This window comes from Amblyraja radiata, chromosome 5, assembly GCF_010909765.2.
Source record: "Amblyraja radiata isolate CabotCenter1 chromosome 5, sAmbRad1.1.pri, whole genome shotgun sequence".
Classification (NCBI taxonomy): Eukaryota; Metazoa; Chordata; class Chondrichthyes; order Rajiformes; family Rajidae; genus Amblyraja; species Amblyraja radiata.
In genome coordinates, this window is record NC_045960.1 from 65,892,244 (window position 1) to 65,909,768 (window position 17,525).

Sequence of the window (17,525 nt, forward strand, 5' to 3'; positions counted from 1 at the left end):
CACCTATTTTCTATGTTTCTATGATGATGTGGTAAGACTCCCACTGTCCAGTTTTTCCAGATGCTAGAAATGTGAAGCAGGAGGACAGGACATGGGGTAGAGGGGCTTGCTGTAATGGAGGGCATTTGGGACTTGCAACTCAGAAACTTATTGAATGGGCAAAACAATATTCAGGTGTAATATGCAGGTGTCAGTGTGAGTTGGGTGTTGTAGCCAAAGAATGCAAGACAAATGATGAATTTATCTGGTAGGTGCCCAAATTTGGCATGGCACTGGACTGCCCAAGATGTCCCTGGAATGCCAGAAGTGATCCTCACTTCTAGGATGATACAGTCCATATTTCCCCACAGCGCTTCAAAAGGAGTACTGCAGATTAGTTGTTACTTTGCATCCCTCCAAAGTTATCGGCTGAGTTTCCAGGCAATACCTGCTTGTTTTGCAATTCTAGCTCTGCCTCTAGTGTGAATTACACTGCAATTTCACAGTGGCAAGGCTAGAATTTCTACTTTCATGGGTTGGACATGTATGAGTGCTCTCATGGTTTTAGTTTTCTTTTCTTTTTGCCTTTGGAAAAGACAAAGACAATTCAGAGTTCCAATCCAACAGAGGTCCCCTCTCCCACCGAAGTAAAGGATTGCTCCCTTGAACCAAGAAAGTCCACCTCTGCTATTCCCCAGGGAAATCCCCTGGAATTGGAAAGGGAAGCAAATGGAAGCAATGCTGAGTCCTTAGTGCATCATTGCCTTGTGAGTGAAGCTGACAAAATATTTTATCCATGAGTTGAATGAGAATGTTGTTGTTGAAAACTTATATGTATGTACTCTCCTCCTACTACTCTGAATAGTTTTAACATTGGGGGAGGTACTAAACGAGTACTTTGCATCTGTTTTCACCAAGGAGAAGGATGTGGAGGACAGTGAGATCACTGTGGTGAATACTAATATGCTGACGCAGTTTGAGATCAAGAAAGAGGTGGTGTGAGGCTCTTGAAGTGCATTAGTTTAACTTAGCATCATGTTCAACACATACATTCTTGTGATGTACTATTCTAAAACAACACATGCTGGAGTAACTGTCCTGAACTGAGATCTACCTCATTGGAGACCCTCGTACTAACTTTGTTCAGACTTTACCGGCTATATCTCACACTAAATGTTTCATATTATTCCCCTTATCATGTATCTGTACACTGAATGGCTCAATTGTAATAATGTATTGTCTTTCCGCTGAAGCTTTTGTTAGCACGCAACAAAAGATTTTCACTGTACCTCGGTCCACATGACAATAAACTTAATTAACTAACTCAGCAGGTCAGGTTGCATCTCTGGAAGACATGGATAGGTGATGTTTAAGATCGGGACTCTCCTTACCCAACCCGAAACATCACGTAGACAAGTCCTCCAGAGATGCTTCCTGACCTGCTGAGTTACTCCAGCACTTTGTGTGTTTTTTTTTGTAAACCAGCATCTACAGTTACTTGCATCTCTGTGTAGAGACAAAAGTAAAGTTCCAAGTTGTTAAAAACTTACTATCAATTTAAAAGATTTCCAAGCATAACACAAAGTGCCAGGGACCCTTCTTCAGATCCTCTTCACCCCGACCTGAAACATTGCCTGTTCGTTCCCTCCACAGTTGCCACCTGATCCGCTGAGTAACTCCAGCACTTTGTGTTTTGATCAAAATTTGATGACAAATTTGAAACATAAAATGTATGAATTCAATTATGCAGCCTGGCCCTTAAGCAACATGCAGTTTATAGGACTACAATCCACCATAGACACCAATAACAATGTATTGGGACCTTTTTGACTAAAAGCAAAGTACTGTCCTTCGGTTATGGCATCCTGTGGGCATATTTATTGAGCACACCCTACCCCGTTTCTCTGATTTCTATTGAATCCAAGATGGAATACTGATAACTGCGACCAACAGAAGACACAGCATTAGATTTTGGCAAGGATTTATTATAGCTTGTGTTCAGATAAATGTTACGACGCTTGCTTACCAGAACAATTATTTTTAAATATTGATTTTAATAATACTACAGTGATCCAATGTTTTGTTCCTTTACATACATCAATATTTTGACTTAATATCATATCATATTTCATATCATTTGGTCTGTTCATATTGTGCCAGAAGACTAGTTTTAACTTCAAAATTCAGATTGATATTAAGTTAAAATAATATACCATCTTTGAAAAACCTCCATATCTGACAGTAATTATATCATTATGAGTATTAACAATTTGATAAAATTCATATTTCTTCATAATTTTCAAGTTCAAGTTTCAAGTTTACATTTATTGTCACATGCACCAATTGATACAGTGAAATTTGGGTTACCATACAGCCCTACGAATAAAATAGAACACAACACACGATAGAATTGAACATAAACATCCCCACACAGCAGAATCAATGTTTCCTACTGTGAGGGAAAGCAACAAAGTTCAGTCATCCTCCTCTTTGTTGTTCGCCCATGGTCGGGGCCTATTGCGGCCTTTGCAGTCGCCGCTATGGCGGCCCGATGTTCAGGCCCTCTTCCCGGGATGATCGGAACTCCGACGTCCGGAGTTCTCCAGCTGATCTCCCTTTCTGTTGCAGAATTCAGCGTCTGCATCTCCTGTGTCTCCATTATTAGGCATTTATGTTAATCAGCCCATCTTCTATCCACCCAAATATATTAGCCTTGCACCGTAACAAATCAGAAGAGATAGCATATTATGATTTATATGCTAAATAGCATTCCTTGTTAGTAGGAGGCAAAATATTGTGTGACACTTGTTCAAAGTTGCTCCCTCTCTACATCATAACAGTGATTATATTTCAAGAAAAGTTGATTGTCTGTGAAGCACTTTAGGATATGCTGAATTTGTGAATGGCACTATAAAATGTCAGGCCTTTCGCTTTACAGTTGGCTTGCAACCTTTTTGGTTGAGGAAGGGCATTGGCAACTCAAAATTGGCCTTTGGCCATCAGTGATTGAATATGAAAAATAGTCATTTGGATTAAATGTTATAATGTTGGCACTCATTGATCCCAAAACTATTTGTACATTGTGGAATCCATGATTTCTGAAACTTGATACTTTGTCATTTGTACACCACAGTAAGTTGTGTGTTTAAAATGCAGCTTTCAGCTGTATAGTGTATAGTTATGCTGTAATTTATGTTATTGGACTATAACCAAAATGAAGTTTTTTCATGTTGATTACTTCAAAGGCTATAAATAAACCGAATGTTAATGTATTTTAACACTTACTTCTTTAGTGAACATGGTTGGGTTCTGGTGTTTTTTTCCTTTCAAGTATTCGGGTAGCAGGTTAATCTCATGTAAAGTAGTCTGTTTAAGGCAACATTGTCAGCAGAGAGGACTGAGCAATATCATGAGTATGTAATCCACGTTCATACACTCTTGAAGGTGGCTAGAATGTTTTAGACTAACATCAAAAGTAACATAAGATTTTAAAGCAATTATTTTTTTTTAAATAAGCTTTAAAATTAGTTTTTTGGCAAGGATAAATATCATTGGTAGATGTTATATTTGTGATGTCTTCCCCTGTTTATATGTTACAGTTAATATTGAGTCATGAAGTCATATAGCATGGAAGTGGCCCCTCAGCTCAAATGCCCATACCAACCAAGATTTCCCATCTACAGTAGTCCCACCTAGCTGCTTTTGCCCCATAACCCTCTAAATCTTTCCTTCTCCATGTACCTTTACAAATGTCTTTCAAATCCTTTTCCAAGAGCAACTCCTCGTGAAGTTGCACAGCTTCAATTTGAATGAAACAACATTCATGAGTGACTCTGGGGCAAAGTTCCATTCATGATAAGGCTGTCAGGTTGACTTGACATATTTTCACGGTCATAGGTTGAAAAATGTTTGAGTCCTTGTAGTTGAGTGGACAAAAACAATGGCACAATGAAATCAGCAAAAATATCTTTTGCAGTTAACATGCAGTTTTGAGATTCGACTAAATGCCAGAATTATAAACATTCTGGGAGATCATATTATCCCACTGGAGAAATAATGTTCTCAGGTTCTCTTCATAATGAGGAATTATGCAGTTTATTTAACCAATGCGTTGAGTCATTTAAATGAGCATGATTGAGGCCATTTGTTATTTCTGATGTACAATGTGCACACTTACTGGAAGAGCTGATCACTAATTGTTCCAACTAATTTCATATTTTACCAACAAAATTTGTCTGTTATTCAAATTGATTATCGAAATGGAATTTTTAATAACTGCCAACACTTGCGCATATAAACATGATACAGGTGCACAGCCTTTTATCCGAAAGCCTTGGGACCAGACACTTCTCGGATTTCGGAATTTTTCGGATTTCCGAATGGAAGATTTTTAGCGTAGATTAGGTAGGTAGCGCGGGCGGCTTGAAAAGTCTGGAGCGGCTGCCTCCTCCCCGGAGACCGGGGAATCATTGTAAATCATTGCTTAAATGTTAGTCAGTTAGTTTGGAGGGATTTTATGTGGGGGAGGGGGGGGGGTGGTGAAGGGGGAAACTTTAATTATTAGTCCCCTACCTGGTCGGAGAGGCGGGGAGCGGGCAATGCCTTACCGGATCGCCGTGCAGTAAGCTCCAGAGCGCTGTGACCGCCGACTCCTAACATCGCGGAGCTGGGGGCTGCGGGCGTCCGGCAGCGGGAGCGCCGGTTGGAGCTCCGACCCCGGCAACTCTACCCCTGGCTGCGCGGTGCTCCAAATCCAGCACGGCCCGCAGCCCCAGCTCCGCGATGTTGGGAGTCGGTGGCGTCGCAGCGCTGGGATACCAGCGGGGAGCGGGCAATGCCTTACCGGGTCGCCGTGCGGTAAGCTCCGGAGCGCTGTGGCCGCCGACTCACAACATCGCGGAGCTGGGGCTGCGGGCGTCCGGCCACGGGCGGCGCCCCCCTTCACATAAAAGCCCTGCAAACTAACTGACTAACATTTAAGCAATGAATTACAGATGTTTAAGTGTCTCCCGGGTCTCCGGGGAGGAGGTAGCCGCTACAGTAGTACAGACCTGGGTTGACCATGGGTCATTTCGGGTCAAGTTTGGTGCCAAACGCGAGCTTTGGTGTGCAGAATACACCCTGGAAAAAATGTCCGGTTTTCGGAACTTTTCGGTTTCCGGAACTCCGGATAAAAGGTTGTGCACCTGTAAATGGAATTGCTTATCGTGAATTCACATCGACAAATTTGAGAAATCTTAATTCAGTAGTACTTGGTGTTTTTCACTATTACCCCTGGGTGCAAAGGAAATATTGTTTTCTTATTTTGTTCGTTTTTAAGGTCAATCTTTTCAGGTCAATCAAAGTACTTAAACTTTGCACTCCTTCGTGCACACACTGGAGTTTGTAATTAGTTTAAAATTGATGCTTATAGTTATATGTTGTAATTGGAATGTGTTTGTATCTAATTAACAATTTTCTATCCATATTTTGCCTTAAACCCTTGATGTTTTTGAATCTGTCAGGCAAGTTGAAGACAATTATGATATTTTATTTTATCATTTCAGAAGATAAATTGGTATGTTTTCTTTAATGTATTTGTTCGTATTAATTGACCAGTGGCAACTCTTTATCTGCCCTCAGGCTTTGAAACAGCAGCAGCAGAGAAAACAGTGCCGTCCTGGTTTAACAGTCTCCTCCAACCCAAGGCTGTTGCTGAAGTCTGTGAAAGCAACTGACCAAGGAGGGCCAAAGATTGGTATGCTTTACCCTGTTATTTCCCAAAGATAGACATTTCTTTTTTTGCGTAACAAAAAGTGAAGTATTATGTATATTTTCTTTCTGAATTAATTATTTTCCCCCATATGGTTTATTTATGTGTTTCAACAGAAATTACATATAAAATGTCCAGCTAAAGTAACAATTAAGTATGCAAAAACAGTGAATAGAAGAGGACCATTTGTTAACCTAAAGCTTGTGATCTCTGAACAATAATGTATAGGTCAAATGCTGTTTTGTTGATGCTGTTTTGAGAGTATAATGAATGTATGCTCTCAATCATGCATTGTGTTTGTTAATGCGACCTTCGTCTGCAAGCTGTGGGATCTAAATTGATGCAGGTGCAAAGTTTTAAACAATGCGAAAGAGTGAGTCTGTATGCCTTAAACCTGCTATGAAGTTATTAGTAACCAAAATTAGCTCAGTTTTACGAGTTTTACTTTCAGCAATAACTAAATTAAGATCCAAAATTGACCTCCAAGAGGTTGAATTCCATGACAGTTTGTTGCGTTAAACATGCCTTTTAAAGAAAACTAGACCAAGTATGCTCCCCCCAACGCAAGATTCCACCACTCACCCGTTCCCGCAACGCAGGCCGTTCCCCCAACACAATATTGAATGGCGATGCTGGCTCAAAGGGCTGAATGGCCTACTCCTGCACCTATTGTCTTTTGTCCCAATGAAACCTCACGCATAGCCCCCAACTGCGCAGGCACGGCTCATTTCTCCTCATCCCCCAGCACTCCCTCCTCCTCCTCTTCACCCTCCCTCTTCAATCCCTAGAGAGGGAGAAGGGTAGAGAGGGAGGAGGGCTAGAGAGGGAAGTGTGGTAGAGAGGGAGGGGGAGTAGAGAGGGAGGGGGGTAGAGATGTAGGGGAGTAGAGAGGGAGAGGGGGTAGTGAGGGTGGGGGGGCAGTGAGGGAGGGGGCAGAGAGGGAGAGGGGCAGAGAGGGAGGGGTTAGAGGGAGAGAGGGAGGGGGTAGAGTGGGGGGGGGTGGTAGAGAGGGGTAGAGTGGGATGGGGCGAGAGGGAGGGGGTAGAGAAGGTGGGAGTGAGGGGCATCTCCCTCCTCCATCCTCCGCCAATCTCCCTCTGCCACCACACTCCACACCCCATCTCCCTCCTCCTCATTTCCTCCATCCTCCTCCCCTCACTCCCATTCCCTGCCCCAGGACCTACGCCAAGGCCTGGAACTCAGCCTGGTTCTCGTATTCCAGCTGTCAGCTCGGCCGCTGCCTGGGCTCCTATGGGCTCGTCCCTGACCCCGGACCCAGGCTCGTCCTTGGTTCCAGTGGCGGCTTCTTTTTCGGCCCTGGTCACGGCCCCACCCAAGCCCCGGACTTGGTTCTCACTCCAGCTCCAGCACCACCCTCCCCGTCGGGAGTCGGGTGCTGGCAGCCGCCACCACGCTAGTGCACTGGAGTGCCCCTCCCTCCAGGAGTGCCCTGTCCTGTCTTGCGAGTCACTAGGGTTTTTTTTCTGAAATGGGTGAGTTTTCGGGCTGTTTTTAAAACATCAAATGATTTAAAAGTTCGGAAATATAGGTTGGCATGCGACGGGAAGATGTTTATCGCCTGGACGGCTAAGATGTGAGTAGAATGGGTGAAAATGGGAAGGCTGTGGCCTAGCGTTTGGAGGAAAATAGGAAAATTAACCAGATTCTCTCTCTCGCACACACACACACACACACACACACACACACACACACACACACACACACACACACACACACACACACACACACACAGCCACACACACATACACACAGCCACCACAAGACAAAGTTTTAGTATTATAGAGGTTGCTGTCAGAGCTAAATGTCTTGTTATAAATTAAGGTGAATCTTTTGCCTCTGTACATGGAGCACACATTGCAAGCACATGACTGAAATCACAAACTATTTATTTTATCCATTAAAACTAATGAATGGAAAATTATGAACTCTGTATGATTCCAGTGGATGGCTTTAGGACATGATGCAAAAATCACTCCAGGCCGACACAGTGCAGACGGAGGCCATTCTGCCGATTGTGCCTGTGTAGATTTTTGTTGAACTGCCCTGCTGTCCCACTCCTCCTTCCCCATAACCAATAAATATTCACCTCCAAGTACTGATCTAGAACCATGTTATAATTGAACTAGCTTCCACCATTGTTTCAACTGTATTTGAGACTCACTGAAGTCAAACAGGGCTATAGTGATAGAAGATGTGGTGGTTAGAGGGACAGACAGAAGACAGAATCCCAAACTGGATTCCACAATGGTGTGTTGCGTCCCCGGTGCTAGGGTCCAGAACGTCTCAGAACGGCTGCAGAGCATTCTCAAGGGGGAGGATGAGCATCCTGAAGTCGTTGTGCACATTGGCACAAATGACATCGATGTGAAAAAGATATGAGGTCTTGCAGAGTGAATAGAGGATATTAGGCAAAAAGATTTATAAAACGGCATAAGGCAGCAACTCTATCGCTGCGACACCGTGCCACCCTCTGAGGCCGGTCAGAGAACCGGTTTCGATCCTGACTTGTTTCGATGGAAAGGGTCCAGGGCGCTGGTGGAATTGCAAGCATGTTTGAAGGAGAACAAGGCTGTGCATCAGTGGATATTTTTAAGGTAGAGATAGATAAATTCTTGATTACGTCAGAGGTTATGGGGAGAAGGCAGGAGAATGGGGTTAGAAGGGAGAGATCAAACACGATGGGCCAAATGGCCTAATTCTACTCCTATTCTTTGTGACCTTATGAGATCAGAAACGTGACCAGATCGGATTGGGGGGGGTCAAGGTGTTGCAGACTCGATCGAGGGATTTGTGAGCAGAAATGCAATAAGCGAGTTCGGGATTCCGAAAAACGCAAGGAATCATGGGATGTGTCAAAGGTAGAACGCTATAAATTAAAATTAAAATATAAACTAAAATCGAACAAAGCGTTGTAGGTTCAGTGAGTATAGTTTGGGTCCGATTTTTTTTTTTTGTCCGGGCGGAGGGGTGAACCGCAAGCGCTGCCGAACCGCCACTGGACCGTCCCCGGTCCCCGTCTCCCCCCACCCCCCCTCACTCGAGTGTCCCATCCCCACCCGGGGGGCGGCCGGAGAAATCCGGACCACCGAGACACCAGCCCCCAGGCCCAGCGCGGAGAAGCGCCAACCCCAGTTCACCTCAGCCTCTCCCGCCGGGCCAGCCGACAGCCTGGACCAACAACACCAGCGGCCCCAGAACCACAGAACCACAGCCAGCGCCAACTCCAGAGGAACCCGGTCACCGATGGGCCTTACGGTGACAAGCTCTAGTTCGCCCACGGCCTCAGCTGCTATCCCAAGTACAAGCCATACCTTGCACACCACCAGCTTCTGCCCCTACGGTACCCGCTGCCACTTCACCCACAACCCCGAGGAGGAGCGAGGGCCTCGGCCTCTCCTGCGCCAGAGCTCTAGCCTGGGCTCAGCCTCCTCTGCCTGGAGCTAGACTAGGCCGTGCTGCGGGCTGCCTTCAGCCCCGACCTGGAGTTGGAGCTGGCACGGACTCTGGACTTGGGGCTGGGCAATGGAGAGGGAGGAGTTGCTGCTGTCACCAGCATCACCATCACCAACAGAACCTGTAGCTCAAGCGGGCGCCCAGCCTGTCCATGTCCGGAAGGAGCCCGTCCGCAGACTCTCTCTCCGACCAGGATGACTCCAGCAGCAGCGGCTCCGAGTCGTCCGTCTTCGAGAAGGGCCGGTGGCTGCCCATCTTCAGCATGATCTCGGTGTTGGACTGATGGGAGGGGGGTGGAGGTGGAGGGCTGCTGGGGCCAACCCGGCGGATAAAGCAGGGGTTGCAAGTCCGGGGCCGTCCCGCCAGCCCAGGGCCACCCCGGACACCTCCGGACAGGGACGGGACACTGGGGAGAGGACGGGGATGGCCCAACAGCAACTGAACAGCACCCACAACGACGGAGAGCCAACCCCGACTACGACCGAAACACAAGCCTGCACACAATGCAGCACCACCATTGCCAAGACTTTTTTATAGCTAGTGACCTCTGACCTGGGCATGCGCAGTCGGAATACCGAACTCGCTTATTAGATTACAGTAGGAAAGAAATGGTGGGATAGCGGTAGAAAAAGCAGGCTTTCAAAAGCCATTGGCAACAAGAAGAGGGATGGAACGGACAAGAAGTCCTACATGCAAGAGATTCAACAGCTTGGATTACTGCAGCAAATGAATATGGGAGGTGACAGTCCATAAAGAAGCTGATTACGTTTGGTGGTTTATTTTTGTTACGATAATTAGCTTCAGGCATGGAGGCATTGCGCTGTGCCAAAGAATTTCAAATCAATGACTTTAAAATTGATATGAATAAACACCATTATCTGCCATGATGTCAATGGGATTATATTTAGCTTGATCTTGAAACAACTTTATAATATAAAAATGGCCTAGGTTTCTTTGATGTGATGATATGCCTTGAGAACAAAGAGCAGCCTTGAGCAAATATAGAGATACATGTGCACACAGGCATTAGATAGACCAGATCTTTTTTGACTTGGGCATTTTTAAAAAATGTATTTGTCCTTTCTCGTTGTTGTGGACATGCAGCATTTTTTAAATCATAAAATAGAATATCACTTCTCACCGCAGGCTGGGAAATGAAGCAATCTGATGGGCGTTCTCAGAATTCAACCTGCAGTTCATCAGCATCTGGCAAAATGGATCAAACCCTGTCTGGACTGGGCAGGAAGCCCTCTCAGAGATCTGAGAGGCTCAATGCAAGTGAGTTTGAAATGCATTTCTTTGTACGATGTACAATATGTTCAGTAAAAATTGAAAGCATCAAGGAAAGGATCACAGGAAAATATTCAGTAAAGTTAATGGATCTTAGGTTACAAATGATTGAGCAGTAGCACACCAACAGTGTAGTTGAAAGGGCTGAAAGTCCAATTCATCCCTCTGATCAATGCATTCCTGGAACCGAAACAAAGAACCATTGCATACAATGTTTATTGTATAAGGCTTCAGCACAGTTAGTGGCAAATGCAATCCTGCTGTCTCAAAACTTCATTGTTGACTCGGCTGAAGTATTTGTTAACAAGAATAATTACTTTGTCCAGGAAAAGGAAAATGGTCACTAAAATGTTTGTCAGAATTGTGGGTTGTGTAAAAATGACAGCCAACTGTTAGAATATCCAACCTTAAGGGACTTAAAAATGTTAGTCCAGCTTTATGTTACATACAAAAATGCTCATTATTTTTTATTTTTTAAATACCAGAATGGCATATTTCACAACAAAGCTTTTAATTTTATTTGAATCACTATGATTTCTCGAAGTAGAGGAATACTGCATATGAAATGCATGGTTGCCAAAGCTAACATACCAGACCAAATGCAACTGTAATGAGAGTAATGGCGAACCATAGAGAAAAAAAATAGTTTCAACCCATGTTCAGATTAGGTGTGAAATATCAATGAGCACTCGTAATATGAACATCTCCATCTTTCATGTTGAATTGTAATCCATTTTCCCATATTAGCTTCCATTTCCAGGAATAAAAAACAAAAGGGTCTTGAAATGTCACCTATCCATGTATCTGGACACACTCTGGAGAAAAGGGTGACGGTTCGGGTCAAGACACTTCTCCGGACTGAAAAAGGTTCTCAACACCTATTCTTTTTCTCCAGAGATGGTGTCTGTCCCACTGAGTTACTCCAGCTTTTTGTGTCTCTTCGGCTTAAACCAGCATCTGCAGTTCCTTCCGACATATATCTAGAGACGCTGCCTGACCTGCTGAGTCCCTCCAGCACTTTGTGACTTTTTTGTAAACCAGCATCTGCAGTTCCTTGTGACAACATTCAAAGTTATTTATTTAGTGAGTTTGAAGAGAAGTTAGTGTGAATTGCCCTGAGTTCAGTATGATTCTGGTAAACTTATGTATGTATTTCTTTGGCAGTTTAACCAAATTACAAGCGAGCATGGCTTCAAACATGTTAAAAAAAGTTTGTACATAAGCTATCAGGTCATCGATAGTTAGAGGGTTAATTTTACTGGGTGCTGTTTGTTTGCAACATCAAAACAAACAAGAATGTTTTATCAGTATTTTCTGAGAAGATCTTATGTGAATTCCCCAAAAGATCCGAACCAGAAGCAAATGCATTCCACGGTGCATGGTACAATCAACAAAATTGTGACCTGCAGTGCAATTTGCATGCAGTTTAAATGTTCTCCCTATTATTGCCTGGGTTTACCCCCCCACCCCAGACATGGGTGCTTTCATTTCATCCCACATACCAAATAAGTATTGTTTGTTATGAATGAATGAATGAATACGTATATTGGCCAAGTATGCACACATACAAGGAATTTGCCGCCCCCCTATATTGTTATGTAATATGAAAATATGAACTGGATTTTAACATCAATTCAAACACATTTTAATTCAATTTTCAGTTGCATAGTCTGAACAAAGATTATTTTGGCCTAAAGACAAGATAAATTATTTTCAATGAAATGATTTTCCATTCATATCTTTAATATTTTATTCAATAAGGTTCAGTTCCACTTATGTTGCCCAAAGGGAAGTCACTGAATTTTACATGAACAGTGTGTGGACTCTAAGCAGGACGTAAAAGAATGAAAATGTTAGCAAAGATAAAAAAAACAAGCAAAGAGATTTGATATTCAGGGACTCCAGCAGCAATAAGGAAAGATCACAGTACAGGTGCACAACCTTTTATCCGAAAGCCTTGGGACCAGACACTTTTCGTAATTCAGAATTTGTCGGTCTTCGGAATGGAATTTTTTTAGCGTAGATTTTAATGGCTGGCTCAGTGGTAGAGTGCTCGGCTCATATCCGCAAGGTCGCGAGTTTGCGCCTTGATCCTGGCAGTTACTCGATCGCGAGTTTGAGTCTTCAATGTCGTTTTTTCTTGCAGAATAAATGTTTGTATGAAATACAGTGTAGGAGAAGTGTACTGACTGTGTGGGCAGAACTTTGGAAGTGATTGCCCATCAGTCTAAAAAGCCGCTGTGTCTCCCTGTCCCTGGGATAGCAGGGGGCGATCAAACAGCACAATACCCCCCTCCCCCTCCAACTCCAGAGGAATCCGCTCCCCGATGGGCCGCTACCAAAGATCATAGAGGAGCTCCTCTATGATCTTTGGCCGCTACAGCGACAAGTGGCAGTTCGCCCACAGCCCGAGATGCGCCCCCTCATCCGCCACCCCAAGAACAAGACGTACCTTGCACACCATCAGCTTCTGCCCCTACGTGTTCCTCTGTAGTTGGAGCGGGGCTGGGCTGGAGTTGCTGCTGGCTGTGGGTCTCTGGGATCTCCGTGCTTGCAGTGGGCCTGGGGGTCGGTGGGCGGCGGTGGGAGCTGTGGACCTACGGACCTACCTCCGTGGAGCTAGCCAGCTTCGGAGCGTGGAGAGCTGCGGGGGCGAGCTGCTGCGACCCGACTCCGGTGGATGGTGACACCGGGAGCTCGCGGGTCTCCGGTGGGAGACTGCTTTGCGGGGCACCGGCAGCGGCGACTTCTCCCGCCCGAATTACGGGGTTGAGAGTGACCTGGAGGGGGGCCTTACAACGCCCGGCGCGGCTGTAAATTGCCGCGGACTTGCTAGCGCCCGCCGGGGGCTCCAACATCAAGACCGGGGCAGGGCCCTACATCTCCCGGCGTGGCTTTGAGTGGCTGCTCCCTGATGGGCCCCTACGACGCCCCGAGCTGCGCCCCGTCATCCGCAACCCAGGTTCCTCTGTAGTTGGAGTGGGGCTGGGCTGGGCTGCTGTTGGCTGTGGGTCTCTGGGATCTCCGTGCTTGCGGTGGGCCTGGTGGTCGGTGTCCAATTGGTCCTGACACGGTCCTGCGAAATCGCCGACGTGAAGACAGTGCAAAGCCTCCGCGCCGGTGCAATGGGCGGGGAGCTGGAGACGGGAGGGAAGGGGTCACACACATGGCCGGGAAGCAGAGGGGTGTAGGTGGGGTGATACTGAAGGGAGCGACAATCTGCTGCTGCCTGCCCCGCTGAGTTAAAAAGTTCCCACGCAAGACTCACGAAACACTGTATATCGTGAGTCTACCGTGGGAACTTTTTAATTCAGCGGGCAGGCAGCAGCATATTGTCAATTATTAACCCTCCCGCGCAATATACCCTCATCTTCTCTTTTATGAATGGGGATTTAGTTCCCCTTTCTTCGAGGACCGACCGGAGGTTCCGCTGTCACCTCTGCGGGCCGCCCTCGGTGAACGTTTTCAAGGACCTTTCTTCAAGGACCGAAAAAATGGCCGCTATTCGGAGGTTTTCGTTATTTGGATCTTCGGATAAAAGGTTGTGCACCTGTATTAAGTAGTTAAACACTGAACATGAGTATGTATAGACTTCAGGTAAAATATTTTAAGTATATCCGCTTCATCATTTTCTGTTGAACCATATTATTTTCACTAGTGTCCTAGCATTGTTTCTGGAACACACGGGATATTATGAGGATATTGTGTGGAATGTGGAAATGTTTAATTGAATATTAATGTTCTGGAGTTATAGTTCCCCGTAAGGTGTGTAAATTCAATACACTAGGTCACATACATTTTTTTATGCATGTGATAGTTTAACCAACAGTCACATTAGAAACCATGCTATTTATGGCATGTTAGAGTGCAGGTCAAGCAGCAATAATTTAATTGTAGCTATGCTATTAATTGTTAATAGTGTTTGTACTGTGATGGAACAAGGCAAAAGCTTTTTGTCCACAAGCGTGCAAGAATATCCGTGCAGTTTTGTATTTAAAAAAATTAACTTCTATTATTGAAGAAGTGCGTAACAGTAATTGTAACATTTCTGATTTGTGTGTGTTTATCTGAAGGAAAGGAGGCATGGCAAAGCCTGTGGAATGCACTTCTGTTTGTGCCATGTGGAAACTGCAGGATGCTGCCGAGATCCTGGTTAGCCATGAGTGTTACAGTTGTACAAGATGTTGGCATTTGGAATATAGTGTTTAATTTAGTCACCCTGCTATAGGAAGGATGTCGTTTAGATGGAAAGAGTGCAGAGAAGATTTACAAGGATGCTGCCAGGACTTGAGGACCTGAGCTAACGGGAGAGATTGGGCAGGCTGAGGGGTGATTTTATGGAGGTATATAAGATCATGAGGGAAATAGATAAGATGAAAGTATAGTTTTATTTTACTCAGAGTAAGGGAATGGAAAGCCAGAGGACATATACGTTTAAGTTGAGAGGGGAAATATTTACCTGAGGGGCAACATTTTTCACACAGAGGGTGGCAGGTATATGTAACATACTGCCTGAGAAGGTTGCTGAGGCAGGTTGAAATGCATTTGGACAGGCCCATGGATAGCAAATGTTTGGAAGGATATTGACTAAACATGGCAGATGGGACTAGTGTAGATAGGACATCTTGGTCAGTATGGGCCAGTTGGGCCGAAGGGCCTGTTTCCGTGCTATGGCTCAATCACTCTATGACTCTTAGTGCTGGAGGAGCTCAAACTATGGATTGTGGAGCATCTTCCAGGAGACTGAGCACTTTTCAGCAAGTGGTCACCCGCCAGTGCAAACGCGAGAATGGGTGACTGCCACACAGACAGCTAGGTACCTCTGGAGACACTCTCTCGTCAGCAACTTGTTACTGAAAACTGATAGGAGGGAGGTTTTCCTGGTGTGTAACGACCCCAGCATCCTGGATGGCTCAGGGAGAGGATGTTTCGAAAGAGTATCAGTTGTAAAGTATTGCTTAATGAATGGAAGGACAAAGATGGAATAAGAGAAATGGTTGTAAATCCTCTGAGAAGTGATTGAGCAAAAGTGAACTTGAAACTTGAATTAATTCAGTCTTGAACTACTGAATTATTAAGGAAGGATATTGAATGGGCTCAGGGTGAAAATCTTCCCACAAAGAAAACCAGTAGAACTGCTAAATATCGAGCCTCTGGGCTGACGAGGTGCATGTTGGGTTGGATAAGGGAAAAAACAGCGAGCCTGTGTCTGTAACAGAGTTTGCTATTGCTGAAAGCCTGAATAAGTATTAAAAATGTATTATATTGCATGGGGATTTTGAAAAGCAAAGAGAAACCATGAGAAAATATTGCAACTGAAATCAGATCGATAATGTTTTATACAACAGACATAACAAGCACCCCCCCCCCCCCCCCCCCCCCCCCCCCCCCCCTTCGTTTCACAAAGAATGTGGAGGCTATGGAAGGGTACACGAGAGATCAACCAGAATACTAAAGAGCAAAGCTTAAGGTGAGAGGGGAAACGTTTAGTGAAGATGTGCAAATCAAGTTTTCTTTTACAGTCTGGCAGGTATCTGGAAAGGCTTGCCAGCATATGATATGATAGCAACATTTAAGAAACATTTTGAAAGGCACATGGAAATGGAGGGATATGGGTCATGTACAGGTTGATATGATTAATATAATTTGGCATCACAGTCTGCACAGACATTACGGGCCAAAGGGCCTGGTCCTGTGCGTACTGTTGGTTCTTTGACCAGGTGCTGGGCAATGGGGTTAATATCAGTGATCGGTATGGATGATTTGTCCTATTTCCATGTTGTATGATTCTTGTACTTGGTGGCGTACTTGAAGAACTATGTCCTGTAGTGTGACTGTCCCAGTGCTGGAAATGGAAGGAGGTGGGATGTTTGTTTTTAACCCACACAGATGGATTTGCTAAATGCCTCCTGCATTCTACATTTTCTGTGATTGCATGATTGTTTGACATGTGGATGAATGTTAATCAAAACTGGAGTACTTGTGAGAGCATTTGTCATACTTTCTAACCATTACTTTTATTTCATGTAAATTTGAAATCAGTTGTGACTGTCCAGAGATATTTGTAAAATGAGACCAATGACTTAATCTTGTAATAATGTTTAAGAAAGAACTGCAGATGCTGGAAAAATCGAAGGCGACAAAAAAGCTGGAGAAACTCAGCGGGTGAGGCGACATCTATGGAGCGAAGGAATAGGCGACGTTTCGGGTCGAGACCCTTCAGACTGATGTCGGGGGGGGGGCGGGAAAATGAAAGGAAGAAGCGGAGACAGTAGGTTGTGGGAGAGCTGGGAAGGGGAGGGGAAGGAGGGAGAAAGCAAGGACTACCTGAAATTGGAGAAGTCAATGTTCATACCGCTGGGGTGTAAACTACCCAAGCAGAATTTGAGGTGCTGCTCCTCCAATTTGCGGTGGGACTCACTCTGGCTGTGGAGGAGGCCCAGGACAGAAAGGTTGGATTCTGAATGGGAGGGGGAGTTGAAGTGCAGAGCCACCGGGAGATCAGGTTGGTTATTGCAAACTGAGTGGAGGTGCTTTTCTGCTTTGTTTTTCAGCGGTAAGGAATTGAGCAAATTTGAGCCAGTTACCGTAAGGAACATTTCATCCCCTCTGTTTAATTTTTAGGACAATTGAAAAGAACAAAAGCCATGGACATTGACGTAGAAACACCAGATTCCATTCTTGTGAACACAAATCTGCGGGCCCTTATCAATAAGCACACATTTTCTGTTTTCCCTGGTGAATTCCAGCAGCGCCTGCTCCTCCTGCTTCCTGAAGTGGACAGACAGGTCAGTAAATGGAAACATTGCTCTGCTTTCTGCCCATCAAATGCTGCACCCTGATTTGTACCAAAACAAACAGGAATAGTGTTGCACAGAACCTTTAATAGACCACTGACAGTGCATTATCACCCCCAGAGGCAGCATGGTGAATTGATATTGACAAGGTAAATGGTTCAGAAATAAAGAATAAATCATCTCATGAGATTGTTTAATTCCCAGCAGCAAAAGAAAGCATGCAAATTTGCCAA

The 17,525-nt window shown here is 44.9% G+C and overlaps 1 protein-coding gene across 9 annotated transcripts in view; it reads left to right on the plus strand.

The window, feature by feature from the left end:
- Positions 1-17,525, plus strand: part of asxl2 (ASXL transcriptional regulator 2) — a 174,130-nt gene that overhangs the window by 126,302 nt on the left and 30,303 nt on the right. For all 9 annotated transcript variants that reach the window (XM_033021422.1, XM_033021421.1, XM_033021423.1 and 6 more), the window contains 3 exons: positions 5,602-5,716; positions 10,352-10,483; positions 17,120-17,283. In XM_033021422.1, the coding sequence (XP_032877313.1) occupies positions 5,602-5,716; positions 10,352-10,483; positions 17,120-17,283 (411 nt within the window). The remainder of the gene's footprint in view (positions 1-5,601; positions 5,717-10,351; positions 10,484-17,119; positions 17,284-17,525) is intronic.